The sequence below is a fragment of the Schistosoma haematobium genome, chromosome 2 (genome assembly GCF_000699445.3).
Source record: "Schistosoma haematobium chromosome 2, whole genome shotgun sequence".
NCBI lineage: Eukaryota > Metazoa > Platyhelminthes > Trematoda > Strigeidida > Schistosomatidae > Schistosoma > Schistosoma haematobium.
In genome coordinates, this window is record NC_067197.1 from 46,140,276 (window position 1) to 46,161,574 (window position 21,299).

The 21,299-nt window shown below is 34.7% G+C and overlaps 1 protein-coding gene across 1 annotated transcript in view; it reads right to left on the reverse strand.

The window, feature by feature from the left end:
* Nucleotides 1-3,917: 3,917 nt before the first annotated feature.
* The window catches only part of MS3_00007110 (uncharacterized protein), a 49,250-nt gene continuing 31,868 nt past the window's right edge, over nucleotides 3,918-21,299 (reverse strand). The window contains exons 8-9 of the mRNA XM_051215366.1: nucleotides 10,928-11,520; nucleotides 3,918-6,541 (exon numbers count right to left, since the gene is read on the reverse strand). Of these exons, the coding sequence (XP_051068580.1) occupies nucleotides 6,322-6,541; nucleotides 10,928-11,520 (813 nt within the window). The 3' untranslated portion in view covers nucleotides 3,918-6,321. The remainder of the gene's footprint in view (nucleotides 6,542-10,927; nucleotides 11,521-21,299) is intronic.

Sequence of the window (21,299 nt, forward strand, 5' to 3'; positions counted from 1 at the left end):
AATCACTAAAATCTTTGAAGTACTGAAGAGTTGTTTTGTTCTTATGTAAGATTCTTCAGCAGTTTCATCTACAACCAGTTTTGACTACTGACGTCTAACATCAAAAGCAGTTCGAATATTTGACTTCAATTACCATACAATAACACATATGATGAATGAACTCTATTATTGTCACGACTTTATTTGAAAACCGAATGTGGATGTGTTCACCTCAAGAGTCTCTTATTAAAATGAAACAGGTATTTAATGTTTTTATGATTTTCAACGGTTATTTATCTGAAGGACGTTTTTTGGAGATTTTATTAATTTTTAGAGTTGAATTATTGAGTCAATTAAAGCTAGACTATCATACAAAACCTGGAAGCACTATGTAGAGATGGCTTCCCAAAACTACAAAGGAGACTCCAGAGGCCCAGGATCAGCCGAAGAGTCTAATCTAATCAGAACATGATGAAGCTTTCTAGAATATCAGTGTGGCATTCTACTATTGGTCAGTAGCATAACATACATCTTTGCGGATTGGCTGATTTATGTTGATATAACAAACAATAATATCTATAAATACACATGATTTTCTGTACATTTTGATTCTTACCCAACCAATCTAATCTCAAGATAGTGCACGCAATGTCGAGTCACCTAGACTAGTGGCCACATTGCAACTTGGTCTATAGCAATTGATTTGCACTAAGAAGGACTTGACACACATGACATTACCACCACCCAGTGATCAATCAATTGTGATAACATCTCAGTCCTACAGGAGGTTAGTCGCGGCTCGGATAGCTCAGTGGTAACGTCTCTGACTGTGAAACTGGGTGACACGAGATCGAATCCATCAGGGAGCACCAGTCCCCTTAAGATTACAGGCACACCTTGCTAACACGTGCCAAATAGCACGAAACCTGGATCCAGGGTTTCCTGTTGACTATCTCCAACCACCATCTAATCTCAACCAACACTTCTCCAGCTTACTTCTGTTTTCTGATTTTGTGACTTGGTGGGTTCTAACATTCCAGTGCTCAAGCTTACACGTTTCTAGGACTCTTAAAATTAATCCATAATACAAACTAATTTAGAATAGAATTCTCTCTATAAATCTATCTCATAACAATTGAAATCAACTTGAGGTAATGTCTGGACATTTATTTATATTGACAAACATATTATGACAACATACCGTGTTTCCTTTTTTGTTTAGTCCGCTAATCAATACCAGGAACTAATGGTTTCTAACAGTTTTTATAGATGTCTGACCTTTCATATCAACATTTTCATCTATAAAATGGTACATTTTTTAATATAAATCTTGTTGTTATGATGGTGATTATAAAAGAAATGACTCATTTTCAGAATACATTTTTTAAAAATATGTTTGACTCATCACTATCACTTCTAAATCATAACATTCTTCTATTGATTATATTAGGATGGTTCAGTATGACCATTCTGTTTTCAACTCTATTAAATATTTATCCAATAATTCATGTACATGAATAGGCATCAGTAAGGTTTATTTGAGAGCTTGTAGTGTGGTGTCGAGTCACGGTTGACTATGATCACCACTAAAGGAAGACTACGTGCCAGTTAACCGATAAGATCCCCTGTAGGTCAAATATCAGAAGGCAGTTGATGGCTGTAGTCGAGATGTATTCGTTGGCGATCTCGTGATATCGAAAGGATATCGAGATCGTGCCAAAGAAGTACAAGTGTGGTTACTTAGCCTAACCAAATTCGTGCAAGGTCGCAATCAAAGGAAGGAAGAATATCTTTAGTACAGATAAACAAGCAAGTACAGTAAAACAATCACTGGTACAATTGGTTATAATAATAATTGTTTCCGTTAAACCAGTCGCGTTCTCTTGATAAAAGTAGGTCACTACATGCTTGAATAAATATATGCCGCAGTCGGTTTGGTCGACTTATAGCATAGTCATGTTTAAATTAAGCACTAAACACTTCAAATGATGGGTTCACCATCCAGTATACTAATGAGTCGTGACAATAATATTTATGTCGCTATTTATTTGTTTGTAAACTGAAAAGTAACTAATATACGTCAAATGGTTTATGGCAATCGGTAGGAAGTCCTAATGGATTGGCTAGTTGTAACTCTTTATTAAAGTGTGTCTGAAATAACGAAGGTACTGTTGAATTTCATGGGATTCAAATCAACTTTAACTAGTGTCAGTTAAAGTGAAATTTACACAAACAATCGATTGCTACTTAGTGATAAAGCAATACTGTAATATTTACCCTACTAGTTGCAGACAAAATTGACCAGTAGTAAATGTCTCAGATGGCTTCAAATTTTTTGAATAGCGATGGTTGCTTCAAGACATTAGAAATACTGTATTGAGGAATATCTACTAGCATGAAACTTGGGTCATGTAGCGTAATTCGCTCCCTATCTACAACCACTGAGAATCAAAAAGCCACTTGGACTAGTAGGCACATTTCAACTTTATTGTTGCACATATAAAGATATTGTGTGATTGAAGTATAATAACAGAAACTTTTCTGATGTGTTTTCATATGGGGCATAAGACTTGAGACAGAGGTAAGCGCTCACATCGGTGGATCAACAAAAGTCAAAATGATCTCATCGTTGCTCAAGGTTATTTGTGCAAGTCTAGGTGTTTCATTGGCCATGTTATAAGTCAGAAAACGGACTAGTATACTCATACTAGAAAAGAATTTATCAAGATTTCTATTGATGCGTTTCTTGCCCGAACTATTAATAAAGGAAATAAAGTCAGACATAGAAGTAACTGGAAATATTCACCACACTCTAGGAAGGAAGAATTGGGAGAGGGAACAAGTGACAACAGATTGGAAAGAAGGATATCTCATCAAGATACCAAATAAAGATCTCAGCAACTATGAGAACTACAGAGGCAATACAGTACTATCGGTAACACCAAAGGTTTTCAACAGTGTCGCTGAACCGGACGAAAGACTCAAAAGACGCCCAACTTCGAGATCACCAGACAGGATTCCGTAAGAACCAGTCGTGCACAGACGGGACGTCGGTTCCGTTTAGCGTCCACATCTATTCCACTGAGTAATCACAATATATATAATACAATGTGACCAAGAAATGTGGAATACAATCGATCGATTTCCTGAACAAGTTTATATATAACAGCATGGTGAATTACATTTTTACTGTACGATCCTTGAAAGATATTTAAGGGTTCAAAAACTTAATAAATCAATACATCATATTATTACTAGTTAAGTCTATCCTACCCTGGTGGGCGGCCTATGCTCCAGCACGAGGAGTAACAGGCGTAATTAAGTAAGTATCCTACCCTAACTTTATCATCACAATGGGGCATATACGAAAGCCTTGAAGTTATGAGGGAATATTGTAACTCAAGATGTATTGAGTTCACTTGGTATTGTACTTATTCTATTAATTTCATTGTAACATTTATTCATTGACGTTTACAACAATACCATCTAAGCACATAACTTACTTACTAATTATGAATTTCTATAATCAATAGTTTGAAGAGAAATATCGAGTCAGTCCGCACAGGATGCAAATATGCCAACAAAAGACCGATCAATTGCAGTCCTAAACATCAATGGGAAGATACAAGTAAACAACACCAAGTGAAAATAATTTCACCGCATTGCACAAACAGGTGGCTATCAGAACTCAGTAGCTAAGTGGATAACGCGATGGCGTTTGACGCGGATGGTACTAGGTTCGAGTCCCGGAGTGAACATTAACTCTCAGATGCAGGTACATCCAGCTGACGGGTTTCAAATAGGACGAAACGTGCGTCAAACTGGATTCCACTACTAGTCACTATCTATCTTTGCTTATAAAGCTTATGAATTAAGGCAATATCGAAGCAGTCCATACAGGATATGCCAACAAGGGACTGATCAATTGCAGAAAACAATAAGAATTGTGACAATCAATTATTTTTCGACAAATAATAAAGAAAATAATATCAATAGATAAACAAATGAAAAAGAAACTGAAAAAAAAATAACAGCAACAAAATAACCCAGAAAGAAGCACATAAATGAAGGTAGTTAAACAATACATTCTTGTACTGAGTAAAGGCATGGATATACAAACAAGATAAGTTGCATCACAGAATGTGATTGAGCGAATGAATATGCATGTGAGTGTGTGTGTGTGTGTATGAATCGATTATTGGACATACAAAACAAAAATCAGAGAACCAAACAAGCATCTTCATAACATTGAATGATTGATCTTGAACAATCAATCAATAATGAGAATGCAAACTAATTGCGCACACATCCACAAATATACAAAGAGATAGAGGTATGTAAACAATATTGACAAATAAATGAATAGTCTACAAAACATTTTCACGAAAGAAGAACTTGATAGTAAAAATCAATTCTTGTAAATAGATTCATGTATGTTTGCATGTGTGAAACTCATCTCTTGTTACAATATCGTTTTCTAGTGCATCATAGATGATCATAATTCAACGAGTTATTGATCAATATAGTTAGTATTATTTACTATTCACTAGGTAAAGTTACCATTATCATCATCATCACCATACACCCTTCACAACTATTAAACATTACACGATTGGGAGAGAAAAAAAAAGGTAAGTACTGTCATTATTATGAATAAGTTTAGTATCTAATCTGTGTGCGTAATGTATGGATAAGTGATTAAGTTGGGAATGAATAAGAGATATACACACCCATATAGAATACATACACATAAATTAAATTGTATGAAAATCCAACAGGTAAAAACCATTTTATCTGTTCGCTTCAAACATTTTAACAATGATGAAAGACACAAACAAAAGTATTAAGGAATCCAATAAAACATCAATAACCTCCCACAAAACGGGACAACAAATCAACTACACAGAAAGACATTTCAAGAAAGAAACAACCAGTCTTCAGAAGCAAAAAAAAACAGAACAGAAATGAAGAAATAAACAACAACAAAAAACGAGTTTATAACTAATCGCTAAGTGATTAATGACAGTAGAAGTAATAATAAAATCACGTAAACATCATTGACTAGCACTGTATGTGTGTATAGATATATGAGTTCACATAAGATACTATTATACTAAATGGCAACTGTTATCGAACTGTATATTCAGAGGGGTATATATGCTCAAGTATACAAATAATTAACAAATTTAAGTAGTGCAAAAAGGTAATAAATATTAGTGATATAAGTTATAATAACAATATCAATTGTAATATGAATGATAATAATAGTAGTATATACATTAAAATATTGTAAATCCAATCCTATCCAATGTGATAAGAAATGAATTATTCACTTGTATATAGACATGACATATGATTGAATTCTTATTCATAGAGGATCTTGTAACTTTATATGAAATGGTATATGTTTGTATGGAATTCATCAACGTGTGGAATATTCGAAGAGAGAGTACACATAGTAAAAAGGTGAATATTCTCCCAAACTAATCAGAATGATGGATGGATGGATAAACGATAGTCAGAAAGATAATAATAAAGTATTTTATTATTATGTAATATACAATTTCTAAACGTTATAACTGAATATTAAACCGATAGAGTAGTAGTAGTAGTGTAGTGAACAAAAACACCGGTGGAGACAATCGAATGTATTTGAACACGAAATGACAGAACATCTTACTAAAATCTGAGAACCATATAGTAAATACTTCATTTACAAAATATCAATCCATTGTCTCAAACTTCACTGTATCTTTTGCAAATATCAGTTCATTGTTTCAGATTTCATTGTTCATGTATTTTCATATCAACTGTGTTCCGTTTTCGTTCTTTCCTTATTGATCTTCTACTGGAATACATTTTATGCCTGACCACCATTATATATTACTCATATGGATATAAGTAACCCACACCACTGTAGTAGTAGTAGTAGTAGTAGTAGTATTCAGTCAAACCGTAACCACTGAATATATAGGCACAAAGAAGAAAAATGCACAACTGTGTGGTGATATATAGTTAGTATATTAAAGAATAGAAAGAAGTAAAAAGCAAGATATATATGTGGGTGTGTACGTAAATATCCCAAGGAGATAATATCACAGTAAGAAAATAAACACCAAAAAAGGAAAACAGAGAACTGAAGCCCATGCACATGAACAAACAATTAAACAATTTTAACAAACATAGATGTAAAGGGGGAATATATATATATATAGATAGATATAGATACTTGTATAGGTTTATGAAAATAAACGAATCATTGAATGAATTTTCCATAATCTTAACTTGGAATTGATTTATGGAAAAAACGAATGAGGCAACATCAATTAGAACATTCTTGTATTATGTAATCTTTGAATGATGAATTGATTTTTGATATTTTGTTATATTCTGATGACGTGTTGACCATTTTTTTGGTGAATAACGTGGATTTGATGGAGCATCAACAAATGAACGTAATTCATAAGTTGCTATACGTGGATCAAATTCAAATTTATCACGTGAAAATATTAAACGTAAATCTGTATGAAGGTATAATTTACCTGAACGAGTTGTATGAAATCTATACAAAACAAAAATTGAGAATATAAAGAGAATAAGTTATGATGTTTGTTCTAGAATACAAACCAAGATTATCACATAAAAACTATATATTAATTGACTAGCAAATGATCCAATTTCTTGAAACATTTAGAAGTCATAACCAGTGGAATTCAACCGAATCTATTGTAGATGAAGTTACTCATTGAGACAATAACGAACGTCGAAGCAATTTCATGGAAGCATTAAAGTTGGATATTAACATGGTTGAATGACAACTCAGTGGTTTAAATGTTAATCGTTCACATGAGAGACCGATAGATTCTGCGTTCAAATCTCACGAGTGGGATAGGGGATGCGCACTGTCGAGGAGTCCCGTGCTAGGACGAAACAGTCGTCTATTGTTTCCAGGCTCGCTTCCATGATGGTTCAGCTTTAATTAACTCATGAATTCAACTATCAAATTACTAAAATCTCCACAAAACCCACTTCTGGAAAAATTTATCAAAAAGTCTTAAATTTGTATAAAATAATTCTGAATGATTAATTCAATACTTATCAAGTATATCGAAATAACCAATCAGAATGAAGTCCAATGTGACCTTAAATCCTATTGGTTAATTATGAGGTAAAAGCAATGTATATAGGAAGCCAATCAGAATCGAGAAAATTCTTGGACGAAATTCGAAAATGAAAAACATTTATCTTAGATAAAATTCAATTATTTGTATATAGATTGTATGTATAAAATAAATTAAACAAAAATCGTCACTAGGATCAATGTACTGACTACTTATAAACTATATGAGTATTTGAGAACGTGAAAAATTCTAAATCTATATGCATGGACTTATAAGTCAATATTTTCAATTTTCAGATAGAAAAACTTGTAAAAGAAAAAGAAACTTTTCCCTCATAAACTGTTGACTTACGATAACGTTTTTAAAGAATAGTGTTGGAACAACTTACAAGAACTATGATAGAGACTCTAGAGGCCTCAAACGAGCAGAAGAGGTTCCATCCAGTCAGAAAGTGATAGAGCTTTCTAGAATATCAATGTGACATGCTACTAATGGACAGTAGCATAACATAACTCTTTGCGGATTAGTTGAATTATAATATTGATTTACCAAACGCTAATATCTACAAATACCCATGATTTTCTGTATATTTTGATTCTTACCCGACCAATACTTCTCTAGATTCCTTCTGTCTTCTCATTTTGCTACTGTGGTGTTCTATATGTTCGAGTACTGTAGTTGTATACCGTATCATGCGTTAATCAGATAGTGAACATAGCAAATAGCTCAAACTAATCCCTACATCATAATTATAACATTCATGGATTTAGCAATATGCTGAAAAAAACGTCTGGTCTTTCATAGAGATGGGCCTTAATTATTCACTGATGGTTCGTCTAAATTAATGAATTAGCGGATCAACAACCACTAGACAGTTGTAACACTACCTTCCACATACTAATAACGTGATTTAAAGCCGAGTACACGAATCAATACATGTTTAGTAAGTGGTTTCAGTGTTTATATTGCTCTGTGGATAATATCCAATGAAGAATTAAGGTTAGGTGGATTTCGATAATAGTAATTAAGTATGTTTAACATTTGATTGAGTTATTATTGATTGAAGTGTTAGGATTAGGCGTATTAATCTAAATTCGAAAGATTACTTAAAAACTGAAGTTCACTCTCCTGTTACGACCAAAGTCACTCGGTCAGGAGACGTACCTGGCAAGGACATTGGATTAGAAGTGGTCTTAGTAATAATGTTTAATAAAACACTAATTGAACGTAGAAAAATGTTACCGGTAACCTATGGTTCGTACGCGATTTGTTTCCTCAGGATCTTGGAGCCCATGTGTATCATTGGATTGGAATGAGGGTTTTCAAACTCCCCTGGATGGATCCTCCATATCCACCAACACGGTTAAAGTGCATTTCGTCCTCTCAATTTCGTAAAAACATACCCCCGCCTCGAGAAGGCAGTGAGTAGGACTACCCTAGCAGTGGTGGTATGCACATGAGCATTTGAGAGGGATAGCTGACTCTACTCATTCTCGGTCGTACCAGGGAATTTGGGGGTTTAAATGATATCTCTAAGCACAAATAAATCCATACAAGGTGAATCCATAAATTCAATAGTGTAGATTAAATTTTAATGTTGTAGTTCCATTTAACGAAATAAGTGAGCTGAGTTCAACTCACAAAAATGAGATCCCATGAATACACATTCAACGAATTCTCGTGATTTACCATTAAGAAGTGTAAACATAGGAGTTGATAGTCATTTTCTTTTGAATTATACACCTTCTTACCCTCCAGTGTGTGTACTTGAGAAACAGGGGAATAGAACAACATAGTGATCAATATATCACATTGTTTATAACTGCTAATTTCATCACGAATTGATAAAAGTAAGTCAATTACGACGAAGTGGATAAACACACACATACGCATAACAATTACGAATGAATTCATATCATAATCCGATTATGTATTATGATACTTGGAGTGCAAGTGTGTATGTGTGAGAGGGAGAGAGAAAGAGAAAGAGAGAACGTGCAATAGAAAGAAACACGCAGATCAAGATAAAAGTGCATATAATGTGATAAATATGATTAGCAATTTTAAGGAATAAACAATTCAGATAATCATACACATAAACGAACAAACATAAATAAACTTTTGGTAAAATATGGTAACCATACATTGAATACTTCATTAGTAAAATTCCATCATTTGTCTTACAAATTCAGTATGATTCTTACAGTTCCATTCTCTTTCCGTTTCTGTTTTCTCTTTAACGTGATCTTCTTAGTTTTCTGCTGCCAGCGTTTTCACTTCCAATTAGTGTTACATGCTAACCATAAAATAGGTTAAGTAGTGGTACAAATCCATGAAGTCACTGACAAGTGGACTGAGCCATGTTGGTAGATGTAGACTACTTGGTTGAGATCCGCGAGAAGATAGAAACCGATGGTTAGAGACCTTGCATGACATGGCTCAAAATCGTTTGCAATGGCACAGGTTCATCCACTCTTTGTGTTCTCCCAAATTCTAATCTTCTGAATTCTTCATGTCTCTTTGCTTTTTCCCTTTCCAAATTTATTTTACTGGATTATACTCATTGGATAACATCTTTAAACCCTAATGTTTCCGATTACTACTAATACTCTTACTAGCTCTACCACTACGGGATTTGAATAGACAACTGCATCTCTGTGCTGATGTGGTATGGCAACTCAAACTGATGTACGTATGTACGAAGTTCTACGTTGTTAGTGACTGACTGCAATGTCACTCTTGCATATTTTCTGTTGATTAGGATTGACTGGCAAGCGACAAGTATGAATGCCAACGGAAGGAGAGAGTGAATTCTTCTTCAGGAAATCAGATACATTTTAGTTGATACATGTTAACTAACATGAAAACAAAGCTAATAAAGACTTCCTGTAGATAACTTCCAACTGATAAACACTAAACGAAATACGTATTGGTTGTAGCTGCTACTTTGGTGTGTGGTTGGTTGAGTTTGCAAAACATGCTGAATAAATTGAGTGATCATGACTGGAACGCAAGTTCTTTTATGTATGTCATATCATGGCCAGGAAGGTTAGTTGAATAGCGGTAAGACTTAAAGCAGCAACACTAAATTCCGATGGAGGAGTCTATTATCGACTATGCTATAATGTGACGGGAGTGGGGTATTTCTATCAGCAAACTAACACCAGTGGTCTACAGATTAAGTTTTCAAGCGCGAGACTGATAGGTCCTGGGTTCGAATCCCACGAGATAGGATCGTGGATGCGCATTGTTGAGGAGTCCCATGCTAAGGCAAAATGGCCGTCCAGTACTTCCAGGTTTTCCATAGTAGTCTAGTTTGAATTGACTCATGATCTCAACTATTGAAATTACTATAATATCCACAAAAAATGTAACGAATAATAATTGTGAGCTAAAATTGTCAACAATCTATTGGTCTGTTTATAAATAACATGATTAACCAGTTCATGTTGTTGGTTGACGGTAGTGAGGTATTTCTATTAGAAAAATAACACTAGTAGTCTACAAGTTAAGTGTTCATGCGTGAGACCGATAGGTCCTGGGTTCGAATCCCACGAGTGGAATCGTTGATAGGCACTGCTGAAGAGTCCCATAACAGGACGAAACGGCCGTTCATTGCTTCCAGGTTTCCAACAGTAGTCTAACATCAATCGGTTCATGATCTCAATAAAAAAAAATCTATTGATCTATTTATAAATAATATGATTAACCAATTCATGTTGTTAGTTAGTTTAAATCATTGTTTATTTAATCATTATTAAGAAAAATAAGAAAAATAAAGTTTCTCTTGATTGGTTTTTTTTTCAACAAACAATGAATATTATTACCTTAAATGAACTAGATATCGTAAGTAGGCAGGTAATTCATTACGTGTATTCAATGACACACCAGCAATACCAGTAGTATTAGTATTAGTAGTAGTAGTATTACTATTAGTAGTGTTATTATTATTAACAGCATTCTGTGAACCATATGAACTTAATGAACCAATTGATGTAATAGACGAACATGAACATGATGATGAATAAGATAGAAATGATGGTGTATTTGGTTCAGTTAATGATTTTGATGATATATCCCATAAATGATCTGTATTACAATTGGATAATGTATTATTCATTGATACATTCGTATTTATCATTGATGTAATAGGAGTACTATTACAATTTAAATGATTCGTATTAGTATGTGTTGAATGATATTGAGGTTTATGAAATGAACAAGTGGAATTGTTATGTAGAGATGTTGATTGTGTTGAATTGGAAATTATATAAGATGAATGAAATTGATTATGTTGTTGAATTGGCATATAAACTGTACGTTGTCTTAAGAATGTTTGACAATTTGGTGGCATATCAGCTAAATCATATACAATAACAAACATTTTCACTACAAGACCAGTTGGATTGAATAAAGTTAACTAAAAATAGAAAGAAAACAATAGTAACATTTAAAATAAAAAACGGATCAACGATAGTAAATAATATTGATGCCCACAAATGACCTGATATGGCCGAGAGTGGGGAAAGTCAGCTCTTCCTATCGAAATGCTCTCACATGGCTACGCCTGTACAACCACTGTCAGGGAAATCCTACTCACTGCCTTCTTGTGGCAATATTGTTGACTACGAAATCGAGAGGACGAAAAGTGGTGGACCACCAATGGTGCACATGGGCTCCATGATACTAAAGGAACAAATGGCGTATGAACCAATTATTGGTGACCGGCTACCATGGGACTACATCTCCTAACGTTGACTTGTGGATTAGACTTTTAGGTCAAGGGCTTTGGGTGTAGTCGCATAAGAAAACCACCTGCTTGGATCTGAGTACCCCAGCAGTATTACAGTCCTCATACAAAGCAATGATAACTGCCATTAGTTTCATTGTCATTGTGTGGCCTACATGTATTTGGTGCCCCCTTGTACTGATGTTTATGTGTTCAATTTATTCATTAATAGACATTTTGTTACAGTAAATAATTCATCTTCATATGCAATGTTTTTTAGTGCAGAAATAGGTTGAAGGAAACCTAGAATCCTCTAAACAGAGACGTAGGATCAACCTATAAACTGAACCATGTATATAGGTGCCAACTATCTGGCTGTGATCCATGCCATTATCATAATCCATGATTGGAAACTACTTTTCTTTAAGGACTGAAATCAACCTAGTGAAATAATGAAATCCATGGAACAATGAACAGTTGTTTTGCCTTATTTTCAGATTACTAGTCAGTAATGAGTACTCGTGAAATATCAACTTCCACAACGACCATATTATCGTTATCATGAAACTCGGCTGATATCCACATAGTTCAACTTCCCTATTGAGTTCATTTTATGATGTAATCTAAGATATATCTTACTCTGAAGAATCTTTCCGGTCAGTCGGAAATGAGCTGTTATGTTTGAAAAATATCGAAAACAATCAAAAAACTGATTTATGACATGATTTCTAAACTCTAATAAATCTAAAACCATGGAATCTCTAAATATATTAAAAAATAGGTCGATTCAGTTTGGAATCAGTGTTTTCCAACTCCGCTAAGTGGGTTCAATTTATCCACTAACCCGGTTAGGGCGCCGAACATTCGCTTTTCGTCCTCTCAATTTCGTAAACAACACCCCCACCACGAGAAGGAAGTGAGTAGGACTTCCCTGACAATGCCTTCTCGTGGCGTTACTGTTGATTACGAAATTGAGGGGACGAAAAGCAAATGTTCGGTGCTTTGACCGGTTTGGTGGATACGGAGGATCCATCTAGAGGAGTTGAAAAATCCTGATTCCAAACCAGTGATGCACATGGGCTTCAGGATCCTGAAAGAAACAAATAGCATATGAACCAATCGTAGGGTACCGGATACCATAGGACTGCATTGCCTAACGTTGCTCCACCGTTTTTTGTATCAGACCACCTGGTTTGATCTGGGCACCCTAGCAGTATTACAACCCATCTACAAATCAAGTGACTTATATGGCACGTATATATTCAGTAATTGCTTGTACCAATACTGATGTATTCAAATAAATAAATAAAATTTTGAACACTAATTTCATTAAAGTAAAAACAAATCATAGCAACAAAACTATACTACTGGTACAATTCTTAACTGAATTATTGTCAGTCTAATCACTATAACAAATCATATACAATACATAAATGTTGTTTGCATTTTTATATCAATTTCATTTTCATAATCTGAATTTTGAATTAACTGAAGAAACATTAGGAGATCTACAAATAAACCAGCACCAGTACACACATATACATACATATAATCGAATATGAATCACAAGACAATACAAATTAGAAGGTAAAACGATATGAACTAGTTATGTATAGGCAGAATGTTTATGATGAATTCATTTTATGCGTATGTACAAGTAGTACAAATAATATATTTATGTTAAATAATCGTTAATGGTGAATCTAAGCTGTGTTGCTTATTGATTGCTGATCTCAACAGTATGACTAGTTATTGGATCCCATTTTTGGTGGTTCAAATAGGAATTGAATCTAGAACATTTATACGTTACGAAACCACTTAATTGTTGATAGAATACGAGATCAACCAATTATGTCCTTAACGAATATCAAATACAAATGGATAAGAATAAGTATAGTTACATAAATTTGTTAATTTCATATTGTTTGGTTTACAGGGTCAATTGATCAAGTACAGCTAATACGATTTACAACACATAAATTAATAAAATATGAAGCGTGACGTAGTAAAGAAATGTCCGTTCGGTGATTAATGACTTGACAGTAACAATAACGATACTAGGGTTCAAGCTTACGACATATTGGATAAATGTAAAGTATTTTAACTCTAAGGCGAGATTATAATTTATGAACGAACCTATCAGAATAACGATAACAGGTCTTCGATTTTGGAGCAAAAACCATTCACCCATTTGGTTAAATAGAGTTTTGGCATTATAGCTGATGTCAGCTCATGATGAAAACCCTAACAAAAACCATCAATTATAAATTATAATCTTCATTCATCAAACTGATTTATAACCCTCATTTAGAACTAGTAAGTAGGTAGACACTCTCAAGGTCACTTCGCCATCGCCGCTCAAACGTCGGCCATAAATTATAGTCTCACCAACTCTACTTAAATAACACAAACAATAGAAACTATATAATAGACTTTACAACGCATAGTTCATCTGATGTCAAATGCATCAATTAACGAGATCTACAAGTGTGTGTCGAAAATATTCCATAACACAAAGTACAAATATCCATACATTTGTCTTCTTCATCAATTAACCATCTACAAATTAATGTGAATCAATGAGTTGAACAAAATTGGAGCATATCCACTGCACAAAACTGTACAACATCATTAACATCAACAAACATAACGAATGAAAATACAACGAATAAGAGTGGACGATAATGATTGAATAGTTTTGTTACCAATCTCATTCGAGTGAGAAGGTCAGTTGACTGAGTGAGTTGTGTATATTTAATCAGAGTGTAGATATTTGTGCGAACATCTGCTGTCATTTTAGAACTGTAGTAACATCAACAAACGAATATCATCATCCACTTCCTTTAAATGAATACTCATTACATCATCAAACCAACAGTACAATGATACATGTGTTATTCTATTCTTTACAAGTGGATTGTATATCCATAAGTCTAAACAATGAAGACTGTTTCGATCAACAACAAAAAAAGAAATCTCATTGAATGTTGAAGAGTGATTACATAAAACAGTATGAAGATAGTTGATGTAATTTTAAACTGAAATATTTCATGGAACGACAACAACAAGAACAACAACAGCGATAACAAAACCGTCGTTGTTGTGTGCAGAATGTTTCGATGTGCGAAATACATAAAGTTATATGAATTTAGTTGAGGGTTTCATTAAAGCATCATAAATTGAGAAAGTTAGTCCATTGTTATGTTAACAGGCGATAATTGAATTGATGATGAAGTCAACATTTACAAGCCTGCTCTATTTAAACATTGTGAGATAGTGGACGTGATGAATTTGACATGCATCTGCGAGTGATATGAATCAAAATTGATCGGTATCAATAAAGCCATCGGTGAGCATGATTGTGTCCGGATTCAGCTTGTAGTTTCACCTTCTTTTATTGAATGATGAGTAAACTTTGAACTGGACGTATCAGTGATAAATGATGATTTATTAGAAATTGATACAACAGCTAGTTAAAGGTCTTTCGTTAGGTTTTGTAGTACTCATCATCAGTACTTGACGCACAAAATCATTTTCATAAAGTAGTATTGAACAGAGGATCTTAAGAATCTGGCCACCAACATTAAGATATAGTTAGGCGAATAAATCGTAACTCAATAGTTAACAATATTACGTAATTCAGTCATTCAAGATCGAACTGATGTACGTACGTACGACGTTCTACGTTGTTACTGACTGAGTGACTGACATTCAAGATCATTATTATATTATGGTGTCATTGCTGATTTTTGTCAAAAACCATTTGCAACAATTTATGTTTACCTACTATTATTAACACACTTATGTATTTTTTAAAAGTTGAGATCATGAGTCAATTGAAGCTAGACGACAAAGGGAAACCTGGAAGCACTGGACGGCCGTTTCGTCCTAGTATGGGACTCCTCAGCAGTGCGCATCCATGATCTCGCCTAGCAAGATTCGAACCCAGGACCTATCAGTCTCGCACGCGAGCGCTTAACAATTAGACCACTGAGCCGACGTCCAACGGTCTTAGTGTCTAACTTCAACTAATCCATGAAATTGGGCGACACATTCACCATTGTTTTCAGGAGGGATCGTGGATGCGCATTGCTGAGAAGTCCCACAGTAGAACGAGACGGCCGTTTGGTGCCTCCAGGTTTTCCACGGTGATCTATCTTCAATTGACACATGATCTCAACTATTAAAAATTACTTTAATATCCATAAAACGACTTCTGATATCTATATATGTAGGTTTGTATTTCTTCGTTTAATGAATGAGAAGTGCAAATCAATGAAAAGTGCATCTTCAAAGACAACGAAGATATTAAGACATTGAACTGACTGAACATATTTAATCAATTATAAAATGATGTATGTGATTAAAATGAATACAAATACATACAAGAAGTTTTTATTGTAATGTAATAAATGTGATTAGCAGTGGAATGAAGGACGCGCATCTCGTCCGTTTCCGGACTACTCAACATGATATATATATATATATATATATATATATATATATATATATATGCAAATGTCGACGTTAACGATGAAACTCAAATCCAACATCTTTCGCTTTAACAAGACGAAGTTACAAACCCTTACAAAAACGTTCATACACGTTCAATATATATTAGTGGTTATCTAGACTTAATACCTCAGTGGATAGAACATTAAACGTTTGAAGTGAAAGGTACTACTAATGGATTCGAGTCTCACTATAATTTTCAGCAGGATACACGTACATCCTGCTGACGAATCCCATTTTAAGACAAAAGGTCAGTCCTCGACCTCACTGTTAGCTATATACTAAATCAGAAATGTTTTGGTTTGGTCGCCCCTAACTTTCTTGCAACCTACTCTCACACCATAAAGCATCTCTCGTCGAAATAGTCGGTGGTTGGGCATACGTAACACGTGTCCCAGCAATCTCAACTGATGAAGTTTCATTACTTTATCAATTGATTTGCCATCCTTACCTAGTACCCGTTTCCTAACAACTGCATTACTTACTCGATGGTCCCAGAATATACGAGCAATGTTTCGAAGCCACTTATGATCGAATAATAGTGACCTACATATATCCTCTACTCTTACCGGTCATGTTTCACAGCCACGAAATAGGACGGAACGAACTGCTGAGCAGTAAACCCATCCTTTGGTTGGTAGACGGATATCACGCCTACGCCATAAATGACGCAAGTTGGCAAAAGCTAGTCGAGCCTTCTGTATCCGTGCTGAGATTTCGTCACACACTAAACCACAAGGGTTGATGAGACTTCCAAGATAAGTGAAGCGGTCGACACACCCAACTACTTCACTCCCTATCACTAGTTCGGGTGTCGATGTAACCCAATCCTGAAGCAACATTTTGCATTTCGAGGGAGAGAATCGCATCCCGAACATGCTTGCATTGTTGCTTAGAGTGGTCAGAAGACTCTGCATTTTGTCAACGTCTTCGCCAAATAAAACTATGTCATCAGCATATTTTAAGTCAACAAGTGAACCTCCCGGTAGAAGTTCAACCCCTGGAAATTTAGATGAGGAGAGTGTTATCTCTAAAAGTACGTCGACCACAAAGTTGAACAAGAATGGGGAGAGTGGACAGCCCTGACGAACACCACTTGAGGTAATCAATTCTGATGACAGTTCGCCATAAGCAATTGAACAATAACTCTCCATGAAATATGAAACTGTTGTCAATTCTCATCTGAATTATTTCAATAAGTATAGGTCAACTTTATATAGTTTGATATTAGGTAATTAAAAAAATGTTTTTGAAAAGCTAGGAAGCTTTGTTCTGGGCTAATTAATATTTTTGCAAGAAAAGTTTATTGTCTTAATCCATTAGGTATACAGAGAGCATATTATCATTGAACCTAAATTGTCTGTATGATGGTTTGTGATACTGTGAAACACAACAGTAGGCAAGAGATGTGCGTTTGCTGCGAGTAGTTACAAAGTATTGATATAATACATATGTATAGCCTGCAATCGTCCATTGTCATCTTTCGGTTTACTCTATTATCTGAACTGTCTTCTCGTTTGGTCTCCAAGTTTTCTATCAAAGCCGTGCTTTCGAAGTAATGAAACACTTCACTCCATCTGAAAATTGTTGCGAATTCGACACCAATTCCCGCTATACACTACTTATAGACATCCTTGTCAGTATCGTCCACTACAATACTATGCGGTTGCCTGAACCAAATTAGATGGAGATCAGTTGTTACTTATGCCAATAACTGTTTTAAAGCCAAGCATTTTGTTACTAAACAATAAACCATTGTTCTAGTAACAAAAATGAAGGAGTTTACTATAACGTCAAGCACTTATAATTGTCTTAAATTCACAATCTGATCTAGTATTAAGATAATCAATTGATCGATTTGTTAATAAACAATCATACATTAGTTTACCTCCGTTATAACATACCAATTTCCCGATTCAAGAAGGAAGCTAAAGACTGACAAACATCTCTCTCTCTCCACTACAAATAAGACGACTTAGCAGTAGTAGGAAAAAAGATAATTTAATTCTGCATCCATTTAAAGTTTGGTGAATTATATATATCTAAAAGGGGTTTCGTGGAGATTTTAGAAATGTCATAGTTGAATTCATGAGTCGATCAAAGCTAGATCACCATGGAAAACCTGGAAAAAGTAGACGGCCGTTTCGTCCTAGTGATTGGCTTCCTGAAGTTCTAGTGAGAAGCCGTGATCAGTGGAGTTCAACCGGGTCTGTTGTGAGATAGTAACTCATTGAAGACAATGGCGGACGGTGGTGCAATTTCGTGAATTGGTTGAAGTTAAACATTAACACCATTGAACGCCAACCAGTTCAGTGGTCTAGAGGTTAAGTGTTTGAATACCGCGTGTAGGATAGTGGATGAGCACTGCTGAGGAGTCCCATACTAGAACGAAACAGACGTCCAGTGCTTCCAGGTGTTCCACAGTGGTCTAGCTTTAATTGAATAATGAATTTAACTATTAAATTATATATATGTGGCCATGTGTATACAATCACTATCAGGGAAGTCCTACTCACTACCTTCTCAAGGTAGGGGTGTTTTTTACGAGATTGAGAGAACGTGAAGCGAATGTTCGTCGCTTTAACCGGGTTGGTGGACACGGAGAGTCCACCTAGGGGAATTGGAAAATCCTCATCCAAAACCGATGGTGCACATCGGCTCCAGAATCCTGAAATATAAAAAGGGGTATGAACATATTGTTGGTCACCAGCTACCATGTGACTGCATCTCCTGACGTTGCTCCACTGTCTTGTGGATCAAACCTCGAGGTGAAAAGTCCGGGGAGTGGCCTTTTTAGAAAACTACTTGCTTCGGTTTGGGCACCTGGCCAGTACCTCAGCCCCAATACAAATCGGATGATGAAGTGTGGTACATATCTATTTGGTGCCTCCTTGTATCAATGTTTATGTAGAATTATACTACTGATATAGTTTTATTTCAATAACCGATCTTAACAATACGAAATATGAATACACTTTAATATCCAGGTCTATGGAAACATATAATACAATCCGATCAATATATAGACAGACCGATAAAATAAAAAGTTGATTAAAATTTGTAATACCCTCTCAAGAGATCAAGACATCAAATGTTAAAACAAAACACAATAAAATCACAAGACTTTTTGCATTTTTGTTTGCACACACACACACTCACACACACAAACACAAACAAATAAATAAACAAACACAAACACTCAAAATGGATCGATCGAAAGAAAATGAAGACCATATGCTTTTCATATCTTTATAAATAATAATTAATAAATAATTAATATGAGTCTTTATCACTTAGTTACTAATTTATTTTATAATGAATGAATAAATATAAACATGAAATGAAGTGTGTACAGTTCGATCACTGAAAATCTAGAACGAATCTAGATCGAATAGAAGATCATAAGTTAGCCATAATCCTCATAGAGTCTAGGAAATATAAGTGTATTAGTACAAAACACTGAGGATATTGTTCACGAAAGTGGAATTAAAAGGTGAGTGTACGAAACAACCCAAGATTGACAAGAAGATAAAAAGCTAGTTGTTCATGTGCGAGACCGAAGGCTCCGGGTTCGAATCCCACGAGCTAGATAGTGGGTGCGCACTAATGATGAGTTTCACAATAGGACGAAACGACCATGCAGTGGTTCCAGGTTTTCAATGATGATCTAACATCAATCGGTTCATGATCTCAATCAAAAAAGTGAATATCAGCTAGTCTCCAACCAAGTAGTTGGCATCTACAGAGTTCAGACCAGTACTCGATAACTATATGGTACGATGTCATGTTTTAATTTGTTCAACTCTGGCTTTATTCCGAACTACTTTGACATCAGAAAATATTGACAATTGAAAAGAGTGCTAGTTAGATATAAGTAATAAATACATGACCTCATCACCGCAGTCAACGAAAATTTACTAACTCATTAGTCGTTTTGCCATCTTTTCCTAGTACCGTATGCCTAACTGAAGTATTGTTCAATCATTCGTTTAGCGATATGTGATCAGTGTTCATAAGACGTCTATGACCGAAGACCTGAGACCTGAACATACCTCCTAAATTAACAGAATATGTTTCACAACCATACAGTAATAAAGAGCGGACTGCTATTGAGTAAACTCGGCTTCTGGGAGGACATCTTGCCTACATCATAGATAATGTTACTTGATAAAGGCCAAGTGGACTTTCTAGGTCTGTGCTACGATCATATTAGACACCAATCCACAAGGGCTGATCTTCGTAAATTTTGACTAATACTGTTTTGTACTTAGAATATTCTATACTACTGACTTCATTTGTTAACGGAATATCCCCAACGTAAACAGGTGAGGCTGGAATCGTAATAATATTAATGGATGTTGCAATTTGAAGATCAGTTTCCGTTATGATCAAGTATGAATGTAGTCAATAAGTTAACTGACTTAACATAGACAAAAACTTTATGATTCTGTTTGACAGTTTCAATCAATAACAAAACATATCTCTATGGTCTCGATAGAATTCACACTCTTTTATAGAGGGACTAAAGCTTATACGATTTTCAAAGTTAAAAGCTAGTTAATGCTACTTTTGATCTATGTACAAATGAGTCAGCTAGTCAGTCAGTTAAACACAACATGGAACCAGATATATGTATACAACGGTTCAAGTTGCCATAATCCTATTAGCATAGTGAGATGAGATGGTGGAGAAGATTTGTTATTTATTATTTATTTGAACACATAAATATTGGTACAAGAGGGCACCAAATATATATGCGTCACACAATAACTATGAGAATTCGAAGAGAAGAAAAAAGAAAGTAATGAGCGTTAAAAACAAAGAACAATAACAAACAGATTAGTGTAAGGTAGTGCAATAATAATAATAATAATAATAATAATAATAATAATAATAATAATAATGTGGGAAACGGAAAGGTACAATCAGAAGAAATCTTTCAGTTAAGGAATAAACAA